Source organism: Xyrauchen texanus, chromosome 20 (assembly GCF_025860055.1).
Source record: "Xyrauchen texanus isolate HMW12.3.18 chromosome 20, RBS_HiC_50CHRs, whole genome shotgun sequence".
NCBI classification, from domain to species: domain Eukaryota; kingdom Metazoa; phylum Chordata; class Actinopteri; order Cypriniformes; family Catostomidae; genus Xyrauchen; species Xyrauchen texanus.
Window position 1 is genome coordinate 42,903,304 of NC_068295.1, and position 17,317 is coordinate 42,920,620.

Below are 17,317 nucleotides of genomic sequence, written 5' to 3' on the forward strand. Positions count from 1 at the left end.
AGGGCCGTGACAGTGGTAGGCTTCAAGACGGGGGCCGTGGTATGGAACGCTGGTTCAGTTTCTGCCTCCCCCACAGTAAACAAGGAACCAGCGTACAGTAGGGCAAGGTCAATAAACTGAGCCAGGTTGAGAGAGCAGCGACCACCAGGCATGAATGATGATGCTGGCTCATTCAGTCCAAATTGAAAAATGTCTTTCAGAGCCACCTCATCAAAATTCACCTGGTACGCCAGGGCACAAAAATCCATAATATAAGCCTCCAAGGGTTGGCTCCCCTGGCGCAAACCCAAGAGTTGGGCCGCTGGCTCCATAATGTCAAGGACGGGGTTATGAGTTACATAACCACTGCCTTGCACGGAAAACCCTTGGTTCGCGTCCGATGAGCCATAAAACCTCTCAGGGGATGGAGAGCATACGGCGCTCGCGGATGCGTGGAAAGCATCAACGGGCTCAGGGGCAGACACAGGTGAAACAGGGTGAAAAATTTCAGACATAGAACATACCTGCTGCCCCTGGGCCGCGAGCGCTTGGTCAAGTTTCCACACCGTAGCTCCTCAAGCTGAATGTGACGTGTTCCTCCGCTCTAGTGAGCTGTGCGAATCCTCAGCACGACGCATTGTGACTGTCTTCGGTGAGGTTGGTTATTTTGTAACCCGCACACACAAACACAAGACGAGACAGTCACAATGTCGGAGAAAATTGCTTTATTCCAACAAAGCAGGCAACAGTACAACAACAGGGCAAATCCAGTGAAGAATGGTCAGGGTGAGCGTTAAATCGAAGCCGGGGAATCAAGATAGGGTAAAGGGGCAAATCCAGGAGAGAGTGGTCAACGAGAGCATAGGGGGTCAAAGCCGGGGTAATCAGAATAAGAATAACAAGTGGGAGCAAAAGACAGGGGAACAAGGGGAGCTGGCAAGCTAAGAGGTGAACGAGAGGAGGTCAAAACTAGACGAGACTAGCGGGGGCAAAGACACGGGAAACTAAATACATTAACCAACCACCGTGAGACGAAAGGGTAGTGATATATATAGGGGCAAGTGCAGGTGTAAACCATGACAGGTGATGAGACGAGTGCAGGTGAAACTAATGTGCAGGAGTGCAGATGACGCGAGTGCAGGTGGTCATAATGTTCTGGGGGATTGGAAACGCGTGAGAAACTGGAGGAAGGGAGATTGCCTACGAGCATGTGAGCGAGTAGGAGCAAAGTGGGCGTGAGGGCTCGAGCGAGCAAAAAGAGCGTGCGAGCTCGAGGGGGCGGAACTTTTATTTGGACTAATAAGTTGAGGCAAATAAACAAGAAACACCTTATTAAGCTGAAAGAGCTGGGTGGCTTAACTTTGTCGAACTTTCAAACCTATTATTGGGCAGCCAATTTCAGAAATGTATTGTACTGGGTACAATATGACCTAAAGCAGTGTAAGCCTTTCTGGGTGCAAATGGAAGCTATATTTTTTACCCCAGCACCACAAACATCTTTTCTTTACTCTATTCCTCCCACTTACTGTATTTTGATTAAGAACCCATCGGTTAAGCATTGTTTGAGGATCTGGTCCCAGTTTCGCTGAGCAAAAGGACTCAAGGGTCTCTCTCCAGCTGCACTCATCTCTGGCAATGTATTTTTTTCACCCTCTCTTTTTGATGGGGCCTTTAATATCTGGAGAGCACAAGGCTTAGTTACCATTGGTCAGTTGTTTATTGACAATTTTGCTTCATTTGACCAACTTAAAGAAATATTGAACTGACCTAATGCACACTTATTCCGATATTTTCAAGTCTGGATTATAATTCGTAAATATTTCACTGATTTCATAATCCCTTTATTTCACCCAACAGCATTCTTGAGTGCATTTTAGATCAGCATAAATGTAAAAGGGGTGCCATTTCTAGAACCTAACAGTATAATAAATAGAAAGCAAGCCCCCCCCCACATTAAATGGGGCCATTAATGTCTCTTTGGAAGCATGATTTAAAGATGACACTGGACAGTGACACCTGGGACTCTATCTTAGAAAGAATACATAGTTCCTCTTTGTTTCATTCATTTTGGTCCTGACCCATAGTATTAATGTTTTGGGGGGAAAATGTTGCTGCTTTTCAGACATTTTTGCTACGGTAATAGACCCAACCCCTTGCCAGCTCTATTCTATGTTATTCCAGACCCTTAAACTAGCATTAGAGAATTAAAGATGGATAATATAGTACTTTCTACACTGTTGGCCGGACGACTTGTACTTATTAATTGGAAGCTAACATCTCTGCCATCCTATCATCAATGGGGTTTGGACTTACTGTCTGTTCTTAAGCTTGAAAAGAATACATTTGAAATCAGAAAGAAGCCCAACCTGTTTACTAAATCATGGAGCTCTTTATTACATTATTTTAACGAGACAAGTTTTAGTTAAAATCTGTTTTTGCAACTATGTATGTTTTTTCTTTTTCTTTATTATATTGCAAATTCATTATAATTTAAGGTTTTGTACATAATACTCCTTGTAATGCTTTTTCGTGAGTTGTTATTGTAACTGTATTTTTATATTTAAAAAAAAATTGTGATGTCAATGGGTTTTCCAAAATAATGATTTAGATTTATGAATTAGCTTTAGATCTTTTTTTCTCTCTAGTAAGACCTTTGATATTAGGGCAAAAATCATATTCTTGATGAGAATTTTTAGTTTTTCTGTAAAAATATAAAAAAATCCTTAAAACAAGACCAATTTGCTTTATCTTGTTTTAGAAGCAAGTCTGCATAAGATATATAAGCTTTTTTCAGAGAATGTATTTCTATCATGTGCATATTGTCTACTGTACTGGTAGTTTTTTCACTCGTATAATAGTTTATAGTTAAAACAATGAAAAAAAAATCTACCAGTACTGAAGTAGTAATTCAAAGTATTACTAAAGGAATACGTTACAAATAACATTTTACATCATGTATTCTGTAATCTGTAGTGGAATACATTTTAAAAGTAACCCTCCCAGCCCTGTTTGTAATGTTCAGAGTTGACATTTATCTGAAAGTATATTTGTTGATTGTCACCATTGTTGAGTTTTGTATTCTTAGCTTTGAGATTTGTATGTGCCTGGTTGAAAACACATATAGTAGAAATTGCAAGCTATGATCAGACTTATAGTTTATTTTAAGGTTAGCTTATCTCTTCCAAATAGGACAGGGCATCAAATTGTGTTTAACTGAAACACAATTATACTGGCTGGAGGAAAAATACATAATAATAAGTAAGTTCCAAGGTCCCAGCCCAAGGTAGCACTAATCGCAATAATGGAATCTTCAAATAAAATACAACAATTTAGAACAAAACAACACTATATAGAGAAGAGACCTATATTTATTCTTAATACAAAACTTTGGTGTATGCCCCAATAAAGCTCCAATACATTGCTCAAGTATACATATTTACTGTACATTATTCAAGTGCAATTCCTCATAGGTATAATATCATTGTAAGATCCCAAACTTGCAGTAACTTCACAGTAATTTTACAGAAGATTTTAACAGTGTAGAATACAGGATATTATTGTAAAAGGTTACTGTAAAACTTACAGCAATTTTTTACAGTGTTCAATGCAGCGCAATCCTGATAATTAACAGAATAATGTATTTGTATATTTATTTTATTGTTTATTTTATATTGAATATACTTTGCTCCACAGGCTGCATTATGCTGAAAGTGTGCTTTTTTAATTGTACTTTTTATTAGACAGACAACTAAAGGCTGATGGGAGATAATTGGGAAGAGATACATTGATTCTTATGTGTCAACAGCATGAATACAAACAATGTGCCACAGCTCTTAAATGTTTGGGGAATTTTATGGTTCAAAATGTCCCTAGATTTCACCAAGATGGAATCATGATTTTTAAGGTTCATTTTTCCATAATGCTTTACAAATAACAGCTTATCACCATACAACTAGGCACGTCACAGTGAGCTGCTCCTGGCCTCACAGAATGCAACATTTTGAATTAAGAAAATAAGAATACTTTTTTAACCATGTATGTGCAGAGTAGAACAACTTACAAAACTCGCAGGTACTTCAGTCCAGAAAAGTCATTTCTGTTGATTCGTGTGAGGTTGTTTCCATTCAGTTCTCTGTAAATGAAACATCAGATATGAGTACATTTACTCATTTCAGGTATAGCTATAACACTGGCGTAACGGCTTAGTTTGCTCAACAAGTGTCATAAAGCAGGCATAAAAGGTTCTGAGGTACCTACGTTTTAAAATCATTATCAACACATTTAGGTTTCAGGGGATATACAGACCAAGAGAAGTTGGTGACCCTTTACATATCATCATATACTACACTACAGCATGGCTGCTCAAAAAACTCTGCGTGGGATCTTAGCAAATGTCTGCTCATTATTAGGGACTGAACATGTGTTTCTTTTTTGTTGTAAAGCTCTTTCCCAATCACTGAAAGAAACACACTCACTCAAATCTCCTATGATTCCTGGATCCATAGTCATGTACTTTCTATTGGTTCTAATGACCACTCCTGGGATCACAGCAGAGACAGTGAGAGATTGTAGACAGATGTATACACAGGTGCACAGCCAGAGAAATATAAATAATGGGCTGCTATTCATTATCCATGGCCTGATCTCCTGATATAAACTGTACATTTTTTGTTTATTATTGGTGTGTAGTTCAGCCTTACTGATGGTCTTCAGGAGCTCATCTACTGACAACTGAATGTTGTGTTTACATGTTTTATGGGAACTTTCCATAGACATAATGGTTTTTATACTGTACAAACTATATATTCTATCCCCTAAACCTAACCCTCACAGAAAACTTTCTGCATTTTGCATTTTACAGTTTTACAAAAAACATAATTTAGCATGATTTATAAGCTGTTTTCCTCTTGGGGACCGACAAAATGTCCCCACAAGGTCAAAAATTTCAGGTTTTACTATCCTTATGGGGACATTTGGTCCCCACAAAGTGATAAATACACGCTCAAACATATACACACACACACACACACACACTTTAAACAGTTTGGTCTCCCAACCTGACCAACTTAAAAATACCTAAAACCATCAAAATGACCATCCTGACAAGGCTGGGAGACCACCAGATACCAGCCAACCAGATTTCTTAAAATAAACACTACCTGTGACAGCCAAAGCAAAGTTACTACAGCACAAGTCAGAGAGTTTACTCAAGAGAGGTTTTCTATTGAAGACACAATCTAGAAATCACCTCCAAAACATGGCCCAACATACAGTACACATATATTCAGATTGGAACCCTCACTAAACAAATCCCATCCTAATTTATCTTTCACTACATTGACTGTATGTAAAAATCAGGAGTCGTTATTGAGAAGAACTTCTTGTGTTGTAATACTCAGATGGGGAAACTGTTGCACTGGATTTTGCCACTGGGCGCTTCGACAGCTCAGTAAAAGAGTTTATTTCTCTAAAAGAGTTATTTTCTCTAAAAGAGCAATATACACGTTACTTTTCAGGACACGTCTTTTGTGTCTGGGCAGCGATCACACAAAGGCAGCGTTTGTGGATGGCTCATGTTCTCACTGCGAGAACATGACCATTGCAACGTTGCAATTGCGGCTTTCCTTCCTCCTTCCACTCCAGCTGGCCCCCGCGTCGCTCCTCCTTCCCAAGGGACAACCCGGCTGGCGATGGAGGCGATTTGTGGATGGCAGCGGGCTCGGTTTCGCCGGGTACGTCCCCACGAACCACCCGCTCCCTGACACAATCGTTGACTTTCGTCCGGGCTCGAGGCAACAGCGGCTCGCCTCACGGCCAGCCTGCCTATCCTCTTGAGCCCCCCGAGTTGGATGAGCTCGCCGCTGCATCGGAGAGTGGTCCGGCGTCAGACGCGGATGACTCGACTGGGCTGCCGCCTTCGGGCCAGCCCGCCCAGTATGAAGCTGACGCCCAGATGTCCGACATGCTTGCCCTCCCCACAGCCTTCGTGGCTGGATGATTGGTTCCTCGGGTCTGTGTGCCGCCAACAGCCGCGCCCCCCCAGTTCCTTTCTTCCCAGAAGTGCATTATGAGCTGACGAGTTCGTGGAGGACACCCTACTCCACCTGTCACCGTGCCTCTCACTCATCCGCTCTCACTACCCTCGACAGCGGACCAGCCCACGGGTACACGGCGGTCCCCCAGGTAGACAGAGCGGTTGCGATCCACCTGTGCCCTGAGAACGCCGCCACCTGGCGGGGTCTCCCTGTGCTCCCCTCCAAGGTCTGTAGGATGACGTCTTAACTGACCTCCAAAGCCTACAGCGCCACCGGACAGGCTGCTTCCGCCATGGCCCTCCTGCAAGTCCACCAGGCCAAGGCTATTAAAAATCTGCACTTGGGTAGTCCTGATCCCGACGTGCTGCAGGAACTGAGCTCAGCGATCAATCTCGCCCTCAGGGCCACAAAGGTCACAGCGCGGTCACTCGGGCAAGTGATGGTCATTCTCGTGTCATTCTAGTGGCTCCCTACTGGCCCATTCAGAATTGGTTCTCGGATCTCGTGCTCCTCGCGACAGCCCCTTCCTGGCAAATCCACCTAAGGAAGGACCTTCTTTCTCAGGGACGGGGCACGCTCTGGCATCCACACCCAGACCTCTGGAACCTCCACATCTGGCCCCTGAATGGGATGCGGAAGATCTAACTGATCTACCCCCTGCTGTCGTAGACATGATCAACCAAGCCCAAGCCCCCCTCTACCAGGCAACTTTACGCCCTGAAGTGGTGCTTATTCGCAAATTGGTGTTCTTCCCAGGCTGAAGACCCACAGAGATGCGCAGTTAGGTCAGTGCTTTCATTCCTGCAGGAGAGGTTGGAGGGGAGGCTGTCCCCCTCCACCTTAAAGGTGTATGTAGCTGCTATCGTGGCCCACCACGACACAGTCTTGCAAGTGCTGTCCTGGGAGGAGGCAGGCCCAGCCCCTTCGTTGCTGTGTCCGGTACGTGCTTTGCATATCTACTTGGACCGCACGCAGAGCTTTAGATGTTCTGAGCAGCTCTTTGTCTGCTTTGGTGGACAGCGGAAAGGGAACGCTGTCTCAAAACAGAGGCTTTCCCACTGGGTAGAAGACGCCATTACGTTGGCCTATCGCACACAAGCCGTGTCCCCCCCTTGCGGGTCTGAGCACACTCAACAAGAAGTGTTGCATCCTCATGGGCACTGGCCAGGGGCACCTCCCTAGCAAACATATGCAGAGCAGTGGGTTGGGCAACACAGACCTTTGCAAGATTTTACTATCTCAGGGTTGAGTCAGTTTCGTCCCGTGTTTTCTCAGGTCTGAGCCGGTAGAACTCGGTACACGCTGACAAACTGACTGGGTGGACCGCTTGCACCTAGCGCCCTTTCTCTCCACTCAGGTAATACCGTGCGCTTTTACCCCAGGAGATCCCAAGAACTCGGCTCCCTGGATGACTCCTCCCTCTGGTCCGCGAATTCAGCGGAGGAATTCGCCGACCAAGACAAATGCGGGTACTCAATTTATCTTGTACTGGAATAGGTGCTCCACAGGATGTGGACTTTCCCCCTGTGTGTATTTTCCGTGGTACGGTCCCCTTGCGAGCGGACCCGCGTCTCCCTTGGGCAATCCTCACTGACCCCCAGTCGCCGTGTTTGTAGCAACTCCTCCCTCCCAATGAGGTAGGATCTACCACCGCGCCATTCTCCCCATGTGACCTAAAAGCCCATGTGATGTATTTCACCACTCTTTACCTCCCCCAGTCTGGGCAGGTGTGGTCTCCGCAGGGTCTTTCCCTCTGAAAGAATAGGAAAACTGGGAAAGATCGCCTTCCCCGATGCATATGATAGCGTTAAGATGGCCCCAGCCGCTTTAACTCTATGCGAGAAACATAGAGAGAGAAAAGGCGCGGCTGGCGTGGCCTGCTGCCATGCTTGGCACGTCGCCTTGTTCCCCCCTGTCGGGGGTAAAGAACCAGAAGGCTTTGACGATTTTATGGGGCGTTGGGGAAGGGTACATGCAGCCTGGCACAGCTTGTCGCTTTGGCACGTAAAATACCTGCCCGCTCCTGTGTCAGCAGTACACGTACACGGCTCAGAGCATGGCGTGATTTAAATTGGACCCCTAGTGTCACTTCTTCAACACAACGTCGAAGTGAGTGACAGACGGGGAATGTCTAGGTTACGGATGTAACCTCCGTTCCCTGATGGAGGGAACGAGACGTTGTGTCCTCCCGGCCACGTCTCTGAACCGAGCCACTGTTGCGGCCGAACCTCATTTTCGGCCCCTCAGAAAACTCTTGAATGAAACAGACGCATTTTCTTCCCTTTATACCCGTATGTCTGTGGGCGGGACATGCAAATTCTGTCTGCCAATTTCGCATTGGCCTTTTCTCATAGATCAGAGATGCAAAAGGCTCTCAAGAGAGACCCCTAGTGTCACTTCTTCGACACAACTTCTCGTTCCCTCCATCAGGGAACGGAGGTTACATCCGTAACCTAGACGTTTTTTTTATCTCCAAAGAATAATACAGACAATGCAAAAAACCTATAGATGGAAACATGGTTCTTGATATAAAAGAGGACTCTTTGCTGTTCCTTAGGTGCTTCAAAAACATTGAAGAACATATTTATAAGAGTGTTGCTGTCACTTTAAGAAACTGGAACAACATGACTGAGTAAATGATGACAAAATAAAACATTTTGTAAGCTGTCCCTTTAATATTTTTACTGTGGTAACCTGCATCAAGACATATTTTTTAAGCCAGCAATGAGTGATTATTTCAGTACAGTAATTTATGTTGAGTCATAAAAGCCTTTATTATTAAAGATTGTGTTGATAAATAGGTTTATTGTGCTTCAACATGTTGTCTGCTGATTTCAACATGTGCTGCGTGGTAGTCTGACCGCCTCTCACTGCGGCTCAAGCAGCACAGTGCTCCATGCGCTCAGCTCTGTGCCCAGTTTAAACTGTAACATGAAGACACATACTGTGACAGAAAACTGGGAAATTCTGCCTTCAGGGGGCTGTATATGGAGGTAGGATGAAATAAGGTGCTTTTTAAACTCTGAGACCAGTTTCCTTCAGAGTTCCATTCATTCAAAAACGCTGTCATTTTTAACTGATTAGGCAGCTGCCTACGTTTTCGGATGCAGCCAAAGCTTGTGTAAAACAGCTCTAACAAATGTGTAACTCCGATCCTGGCATCCTCTGTCAGTGTTGTTGATTTCGGTTTTGTTGCTATTGAATCACGCGTGCAAATATCATCACAAGAAAAATGCTTGATAGATGACGTCAATATGAGTCGGAACACAAAAGAGGAAAGGTCTCCACGGTTCCTCGTAAGAGTACTGGGACTGTAGGTGGGAAAGGGCCTTATCTATTTGCCTGTCTGTCTGTCTGATTGTAATTACAAATGTAATGGGACCTGTTATTTTTTTGCTTATTAGACCTGATGTAGTTTTTACATCAACAGTGTCTATCACAAAGCCCTGTTAGGGGCATCAGCATTTGAACTCTTAAAGGATTGGTTCACCCAAAAATGAAAATTTGCTGATAATTTAATCACCCTCAGTTTCTTTCTTCATCAAAACAGAATTTAAGATTTTTTGGATTTCATTTCAGGCCTCCTCCTTTAAACAATGCAAATTAATGTACTCCATTTTTTGACGGTCCAAAATGCATATTTAGGGTGCATCAAAATAATCCACACGACTCCAGTCGACAAATAAAGTTCCTCTGAACCCAAACAACTGATTATTTTTAGAAACAAAACAATACTTATATACTTTTTAACTACAAATGTTCACTTCCGTACATCTCTGTGACGCGCGCTCATGAGACTGATGACGTAAGATTGTTGGTAAGGTCACGCGTCACATGGAGAAGGAGGAAGGAAGTGCGTCATTGTTCAACATCTTGAAACATGGTGGTGGTGTAGTGGTCTAAGCACATAACTGGTAATCAGAAGGATGCTGGTTCGAGCCCCACAGCCACCACCATTGTGTCCTTGAGCAAGGCACTTAACTCCAGGGGGATTGTCCCTGTAATAAGTGCTCTGTAAGTTGCTTTGGATAAAAGTGTCTGCCAAATGTGTAAAAGTCATTAGATTATCTGGACCACGTGTGGGTAGGCAAAGTTACTCACAGCTATAGTCACATTCACAATGTCAAACATACAAATGTGTGGGATACAAAAATATATAGATTTATCACAGGGAAGTGCTCATAAACTGAATCTATTTAACCCATGATGGGTTTAGGATCTGAAGAGGTGCAGCTTAAATTGTTCAACTTATGTAGTTAGCATTAACATCTTTTATTCAAGCTTTGTTCTGGTTTGTTCTTGTACTTTGCTTAGGTATTCTACAATGAATACAAGTTATCAAGCATATCTAATTATGTTTTAACAAACACAGTCCCCATATATAGTCTGATATGAGTAAAACAAAGCGTGCTCATTACAGCTCATTCATATCACTAAAAACTTCACTGTGATGGAGCTTAAAGAGCAAAAACTACTACTTTCAAAGTGCTATAACCATTTTGTCATAACACAGTTGAGTTGGGAGAATAAAGGCAACCCCTCATTATCCAGCAAACAAATAAAAATAAAGCAGCACGTTTTATGGAACGCCTTTGATGTTCTAACACAGGGCTTGCTGGGCCAATTATTGGGTATTAATGGGTCTGGATCCAATAGCCTAATTCTTAATGGTATGTTATGTAGGTTTTCTCCCACCTATAACAGTCACTTATGCCCAACATTCCAACCTTTATTTTAAAAATAAGGTTATTGTCAACAATCTCTTCCATTGTGGACTGTTCACCCATTTCGACTTTTCTTAGTTAAATTATCAGAACATGTAAACCAAAAGATTTTATCATGCCATTTGATTCTTTCAACATCACAAAATCCCATGCTGATGCTTTTAAATTTGTTTATGAAATACAATGGACTTTCAGGAAGCACCACCCATCTGAAACAGTATTTCTGTACTGTTCAGACAAACACAAAGACCACTCACACCATAAAAGCTTTATATTGACAAGCTAATCTCATCTTGGTTATGAGATTTCTCACCGAGATCCAGAAAAAAAGCCTATTGTGTTTCTCGCTCCCTTAGCTGCGTCCACTTTCAAGACAATCAATAAGCAATCAGTGGGAAGCGCACAAGGACATTTGGCCAGCATAGAGAATTCTTGAGTACATCAGTACTGGAGTTCTCAGCGTAAGCGGCCCAATACTCGGAGCGATCGCTCTGGTTTAAAAAGAATTCTCAATCACATTACTCACTATTGACACATCAGTGCTGCTTGATCTCAAGCGTTGCAGCTTCAGAGTGTATATAAATAAATTCATTAGCATAGAAAAAACAGGCAGGGCTAAATCTCTGGACATTTGCTTTAGAGCTCATGTGGGGGGAAAGATAGGCCAAGACATAGAAAAATACTCATCTCAAGCACAGAGAGCCTGATAGAAAAACAGTTTACTTTACACGATTCATAATGCCTGCCTATCACTGCTCTATTTTTTATCTAAAATTTTTTTGCACAATTTGTCTAATGAGAAAGAATGAATGAGTGCAGAAAGTCATTTTTTGTGAGCATGTGTTGTTTGAGACCAGAACTGCAGGACAATGGGGAAACCTTTGGGGGTGGAATAAAAAGGGGGAAGTGTGATTTTCACACTTCCCATCACTGAATACAGAGCTATAACTGAATCCATCAAAGACATCCAAAAGGTTGGTTTTGATAGAACAACAAGTGCAAATAGAATTGTGCTGCTCTCCCACCCCCAACAAATAGTCTGTCCAAATCAAACAAGTTAAGCCTAGTGTACACTACATGACTCAATCTCGTCTCCTTTGATGTTTTAAGTCGGCGACTGGTCTGTGACGAGAAGTCTCGAATCTCATGTCTTGTTGCGTGTGCACTCCTGCGGCAGGCTGAGATGAGTCCTAGATGCTACAGTTTTCCAAACTGCTTTATATCTAGATGTCTTCAGGTGTGCACATTGTCTTGACGAGTGAAAGACATTATATTAATTTTAAGATGCCTTTTGGGCACTCCTTTAGAAATAGGATGACGCTAAAGGCAGCTATAATGGCCGTTTTTTCACCGGTTGTGTGTGGATTTAAGGGAAAAAAACATATGATGTGAATTTAAAAAAGAGAATTCATGAACAAAAATTAACAACATTATAAGCTTAATTACAGGTACTGCACTAGTGCTGTCTTTTACTTTTTTGCGCTTTATTATCATTTAGTAAAACACAGATGTAATGATCGATGTATGTCCTCATGAAATTAGAGACTCGTTCTCAAAATCTGAACATGTGCGGTCAAAAGAAACGACCAGGTGTAACATTGATGTCTTGCTTTTACGTTTGTGATCAGATCACCCAAAATGCATCTTAATACCAGTGAACACATGGCCTCTGTCAGGTACCAGCACAACAAAAAACAGGACTGTCAGTCATGTAGTGTAAGATTGGATTAAGTTTACAAAGCCTCAACCATGTTGAGTTCTCAAATGAGGGCTGTTCTTGCCTTGTAAAAGTACTTGGGCCAGTTCAGATAATCATCACTGGTGTTGGCCATGAGCGGGAATCGAACTCGGGTCGCCAGGTTCGTAGCGTGGCGCGCTAACCGCTACACTACCGCTCCACACACCCACACCCCCACACCCACACCCCCACACCCACACCCACACACCCACACACACACACACACACACACACACACACACACACACACACACACACACACACACACACACACACACACACACACACACACACACACACACACACACACACAGTTGTGTTTCCATGTTTTATGGGGACTTTCCATAGACATAATGGTTTTTATACTGTACAAACTTTATATTCTATCCCCTAAACCTAACCCTACCCCTAAACCTAACCCTCACAGAAAACTTTCTGCATTTTTACATTTTCAAAAAACATAATTTAGTATGATTTATAAGCTGTTTTCCTCATGGGGACCAACAAAATGTCCCCACAAGGTCAAAAATTTCGGGTTTTACTATCCTTATGGGGACATTTGGTCCCCACAAAGTGATAAATACACGCTCACACACACACACACACACACACACACACACACACACACACACACACACACACACACACACACACACACACACACACACACACCAGTTAGTTGTGGTCCATGAATCTGATTGGACTAGAAACGTTCCAAGAGTGGATTTTTCTTATTCAAATTTATCAAAAATTTGTTTTTTGCTTTGTCATTATAGGGTATGGAGTGTATGTTGAAAAATAAATAATTTAAAGCATGTTAGCATAAGGCTGTAACATAAGAAAATGTAAAAAAAAAAAAAAAGAAAGGGTCTGAATATTTTCTGAATGCACTGTATATATACACTCACTAAGCACTTTATTAGGAACACTATGGTCCTAATAAAGTGACTGACATGGTTTTCTACTGTTGTAGCACATCTGCCTCAAGGTTTGACATGTTGTGCATTCTATGATGCTGTTCTGTTCACTACAATTGTACAGAGTGGTTATCTGAGTTACCGTAGCCTTTCTGTCAGCTCGAACCAGTCTGGCCATTCTCTGTTGACCTCTCTCATCAACAAGGCATTTCCGACCACAGATCTACCACTCACTTGATGTTTTTTGGTTTTGGCAACACTTGACTTTTGTGAATAAAAATCCCAGGAGATCAGCAGTTACAGAAATACTAAAACTAGCCCGTCTGGCACCAACAGTCAAAATCACTGAGATCATATTTTTCCCCAATTCTGATGGTTGATGTGAATATTAACTGAAGCTCCTGACCCGTATCTGCATGATTTTATACTTTGCACTGCTGCCACATGATTGGCTGATTAGATAATTGCATGAAAAAGTGTACAGGTGTTTCTAATAAAGTGCTAAGTGTGTATATATATATATATATATATATATATATATATATATCAGTGGTGAATTCTCAGGGCCAGGAAAGCCTTCTCTGCTGGCCTAACATGCCAAATAAATAAATGTTTTCATCCTTTCATTCTCATTGACCTTTTTATTCAATTTCCACTCTTAATTAATCTACAAACAAATAGAGAAAAACAAAAAAGTTTATCCAATCAGAATTTATTTCTTGATGCTTACAAGAGAAGTGTGACAGCTGTTTCAAAAATCACATGTACAAAGCCGAGCTCATTAGTCGAAGCAGCGCGAGAGTCTGAGCTCCACCCCGTCAGGCCTTCAGAATTTCCACAGAATCCCTCTACAGTGCAAGTGAATGAGCAACTATAGTCAGATTGTCAGATTCATCAGCCAATTAGTTTGATTTATTTGTTCTTGGTGGGTGTGATCTTTAGGATATTTCCCGGTCGTGGCATTTTCGCTTGCGAAACACAATCACACTTGTGACGTAATTTGAAAGCGAAGAGCGCGAGATCTTGCTGACGTGTCGTCTGTCATTACTGCCACTATTGCCGTTGATTAAGAGATCCTTATGGATTTAAAAACACAAGATGTTCTTCATGACCTTGTGATTGCTTCATTTATTAAACAAGAAAGGAGGACTGATTTTTACTTAAGTGCTTTTTTGCATTGTTATAGCAATATCAGGAGTTTTCTAAGTGTTAATTAGGCTGCTTGAGCATTCAGTGTCGGATCAAGTTTTGAAAAGTACGTAAGCGCTACATTCCATTCAACTCGGAAAGTCAGATCTTACTACTTCCTACAAGGAAAAGTGCTTTGGAATGCATTTTTAAGTCAGAATTACAACTTGTAGGCTCGTGCAGAAATTCTCAAAGATGCAGGCATGATGTCACACAAAGATGTCGACACTCAGGGAGATATACAAAGTGATAAATATTACATTTACTAAGTAATATCGATGTGATATTAAATTATATTAAAGTTTGTTTAACAAACTCTTGCAGAAACAGGTGTATAAAACATTATAATCTCTTAATAATTGTACACCTGAAGCACAAATGTTAGTGCTACAGCATTGTTTATCAGTTGGGTTGCTAGGAGACATCTCTAATGAGAATCAAACCCCTGCTAAACTAACGGGAGCATTGCAGTTCTGAATATCGGGGAATTAAATGCATTTATGGTCAGAGATATCAAGTAGGAATATCCCAGATCCAACTTGCATGGAATGCAGCATAACCGTGTACCCAGACAAAAGGAAATTTATTGCAAGCACATATTATTAGATAGATTTTTCCAGGTAGTGCAAAAATGCATATGAAAAATTATGATTTTTGAATGTCTGTTCGGGAGACGTTAATTCCACAAAACAGTCATGCTGCAGTTAAAATTAGGCTTGCTTGAGCATTAAATGTCATTTGAAGTTCTGGTTTTTGTGCATGGACGTGTTTTTATTGTATTGGTATTACAAGTTAGCTGCTACATAATGAATGATGCCCAAAGCCATAGGGTGTCTTATTCATTGTGAAACTGTGTTTTCTTAATGGCATGAATCACACTGAAGGCCTAGACTTTTAATGCATGGCCCGACACTGGTATATATATATATATATATATATATATATATTTATTATTATTAAGTGACCTTAAACAGTTGATGATGAACAGCTGAAATCGGACCAAAGTCTCATTCCTAACTGATCTAGTTCACTGTATATTTAAAGCTGGCTTTAAGTATCCGAGCGGACTAGATCTGCTGAATGACAGGTTCCTTGGGTCTTGAAATGCATACAGTACAATTTCAAATGTGAATTTCCTAAACTTATTATATTCTTTTCCACTAAAGGAGGCACTATTGACGCACTGTGCCTCTCTGACATGTATAATTCATAAGAGATCTTCTATTTCCTTAGAACTGTTATAAGAGTAACATTTAAAAGAATGACACAGCCCAAGATAGAACAGCTCCTTGCCTCCTTCAGATAGCACATCAAACATAAGCTCATGCTTACCTTCATTTTCTACATAATTTAATGTGGCTATCATTTGATATTGGCATGATCTCATCTGAATGTTTGAAACTCACTACAGAGTTCTCTTATGACTCTAAGAAAGAGTGATTATGAAAACTCTGTTCTCAACAGCTGGAGGACTTCCTGCTATCTTCCTGATACTGATGACAAAGTTTAGCACCTCCAGTGTGTCCTGCTCACATCTGCACTGTGTGTCTGTTTGTACCTGTCCAGGACACCAGTGCCTCATTGAGCTATTGTTCTCATTCAATTCCTCTTCGTACGGATGCAGACAACACCCCTAACAACCACCCACCCACCCACATGCGAACATAAAGATGGACAAAGTGTCTACTCACAGTCTCTCTGTGTTTCGGGGTACATTCCTGGGCATGGTTTTGAGCCCCAGCCCATGGCAGTCCACTGTGGTACCACTGCAAGTGCAAAGCGCAGGGCATGCCATGGCATAACTGCTGAAGGCAGCCTCGCACAGGAGCAGTATTCGGATGCATGCCTCTGCCAGGCTGCCTCCAGAGTATCTTCGTCTTGCAGGCATGATCTTGCACCGCTTCAGACGTGGGCTTTCAGGCTAGTATTCTCCTGTTTCCAGAATGTGAGGAGAAAAAAAAATCTGCTCCTGCCCTGCTCTCACGATTCACTTTCTGCACAAACTCTCCTTTCTCTCTTGGTGGAGTTGCTCTGCTCCTTCTGTATAACGTGCTCACTGTGCTGTTTTGATTCCGGGAGCTCTGCTTGCTGTCTTACTGCCTGAAGAAAGGGAATATGGAAGAGCAAAAGAACAAAAAATCTCTCTCCTTCTCCCTTACACACACACACAGCAGTAATCCATCACAAGGATCTACAAATAGCAGTTCTAGGACTCCTCCCACCCCCCTACCCTCTCTAACACCCCTCCTATCAAACCCTCACCAAGAGAGAGCCCGCTCTCCCCCACCCCTCTGAGAAACTTAAACTCCCCTCTCTTCCCTCTTTCAGGCTCACAGGAGCCCCTACACACAGCACAGCAATCAACTCCCCGTGCAGCCAAGCCTCAAGCGACGGCCCCTTTAAAGAGAGTGGCCAGGGGAGAGGGTCCATTGGGGAAGGACAGGGTGCCCATACCCCCTACCATCACTCCCCTCCCCAAAAGAGCAGTGTATAATCATGTTTTGAGATGGGGGAAGGTTGGAAACGCAGAGAGAAAAATGACAGCCTTTGTGGGAAGAACAGAGGAGAATTTTTTTTGCTTGACTTCTTTACTGAAAATCAAACCTTGACCAAAGTTTTGAAGTGATCTTTATATGAGTAAATTGTCTTAGCGTTATACTTTTAAATGTAAATTTAAGTTTTTCATCTGTGTCTGGGATATTTGTTATGAAGTTGGTACTTTTTTTTCCACATGGC

The 17,317-nt window shown here is 42.2% G+C and overlaps 1 protein-coding gene across 2 annotated transcripts in view; it reads right to left on the reverse strand.

Moving 5' to 3' along the window:
* Positions 1–16,728, reverse strand: part of LOC127660858 (slit homolog 1 protein-like) — a 209,817-nt gene extending 193,089 nt beyond the window's left edge. For both annotated transcript variants that reach the window (XM_052151304.1, XM_052151303.1), the window contains exons 1-2: positions 16,273–16,728; positions 4,040–4,111 (exon numbers count right to left, since the gene is read on the reverse strand). In XM_052151304.1, coding sequence (XP_052007264.1) covers positions 4,040–4,111; positions 16,273–16,469 — 269 coding nt within the window. In that variant the 5' untranslated portion in view covers positions 16,470–16,728. The remainder of the gene's footprint in view (positions 1–4,039; positions 4,112–16,272) is intronic.
* Positions 16,729–17,317: the final 589 nt, after the last annotated feature.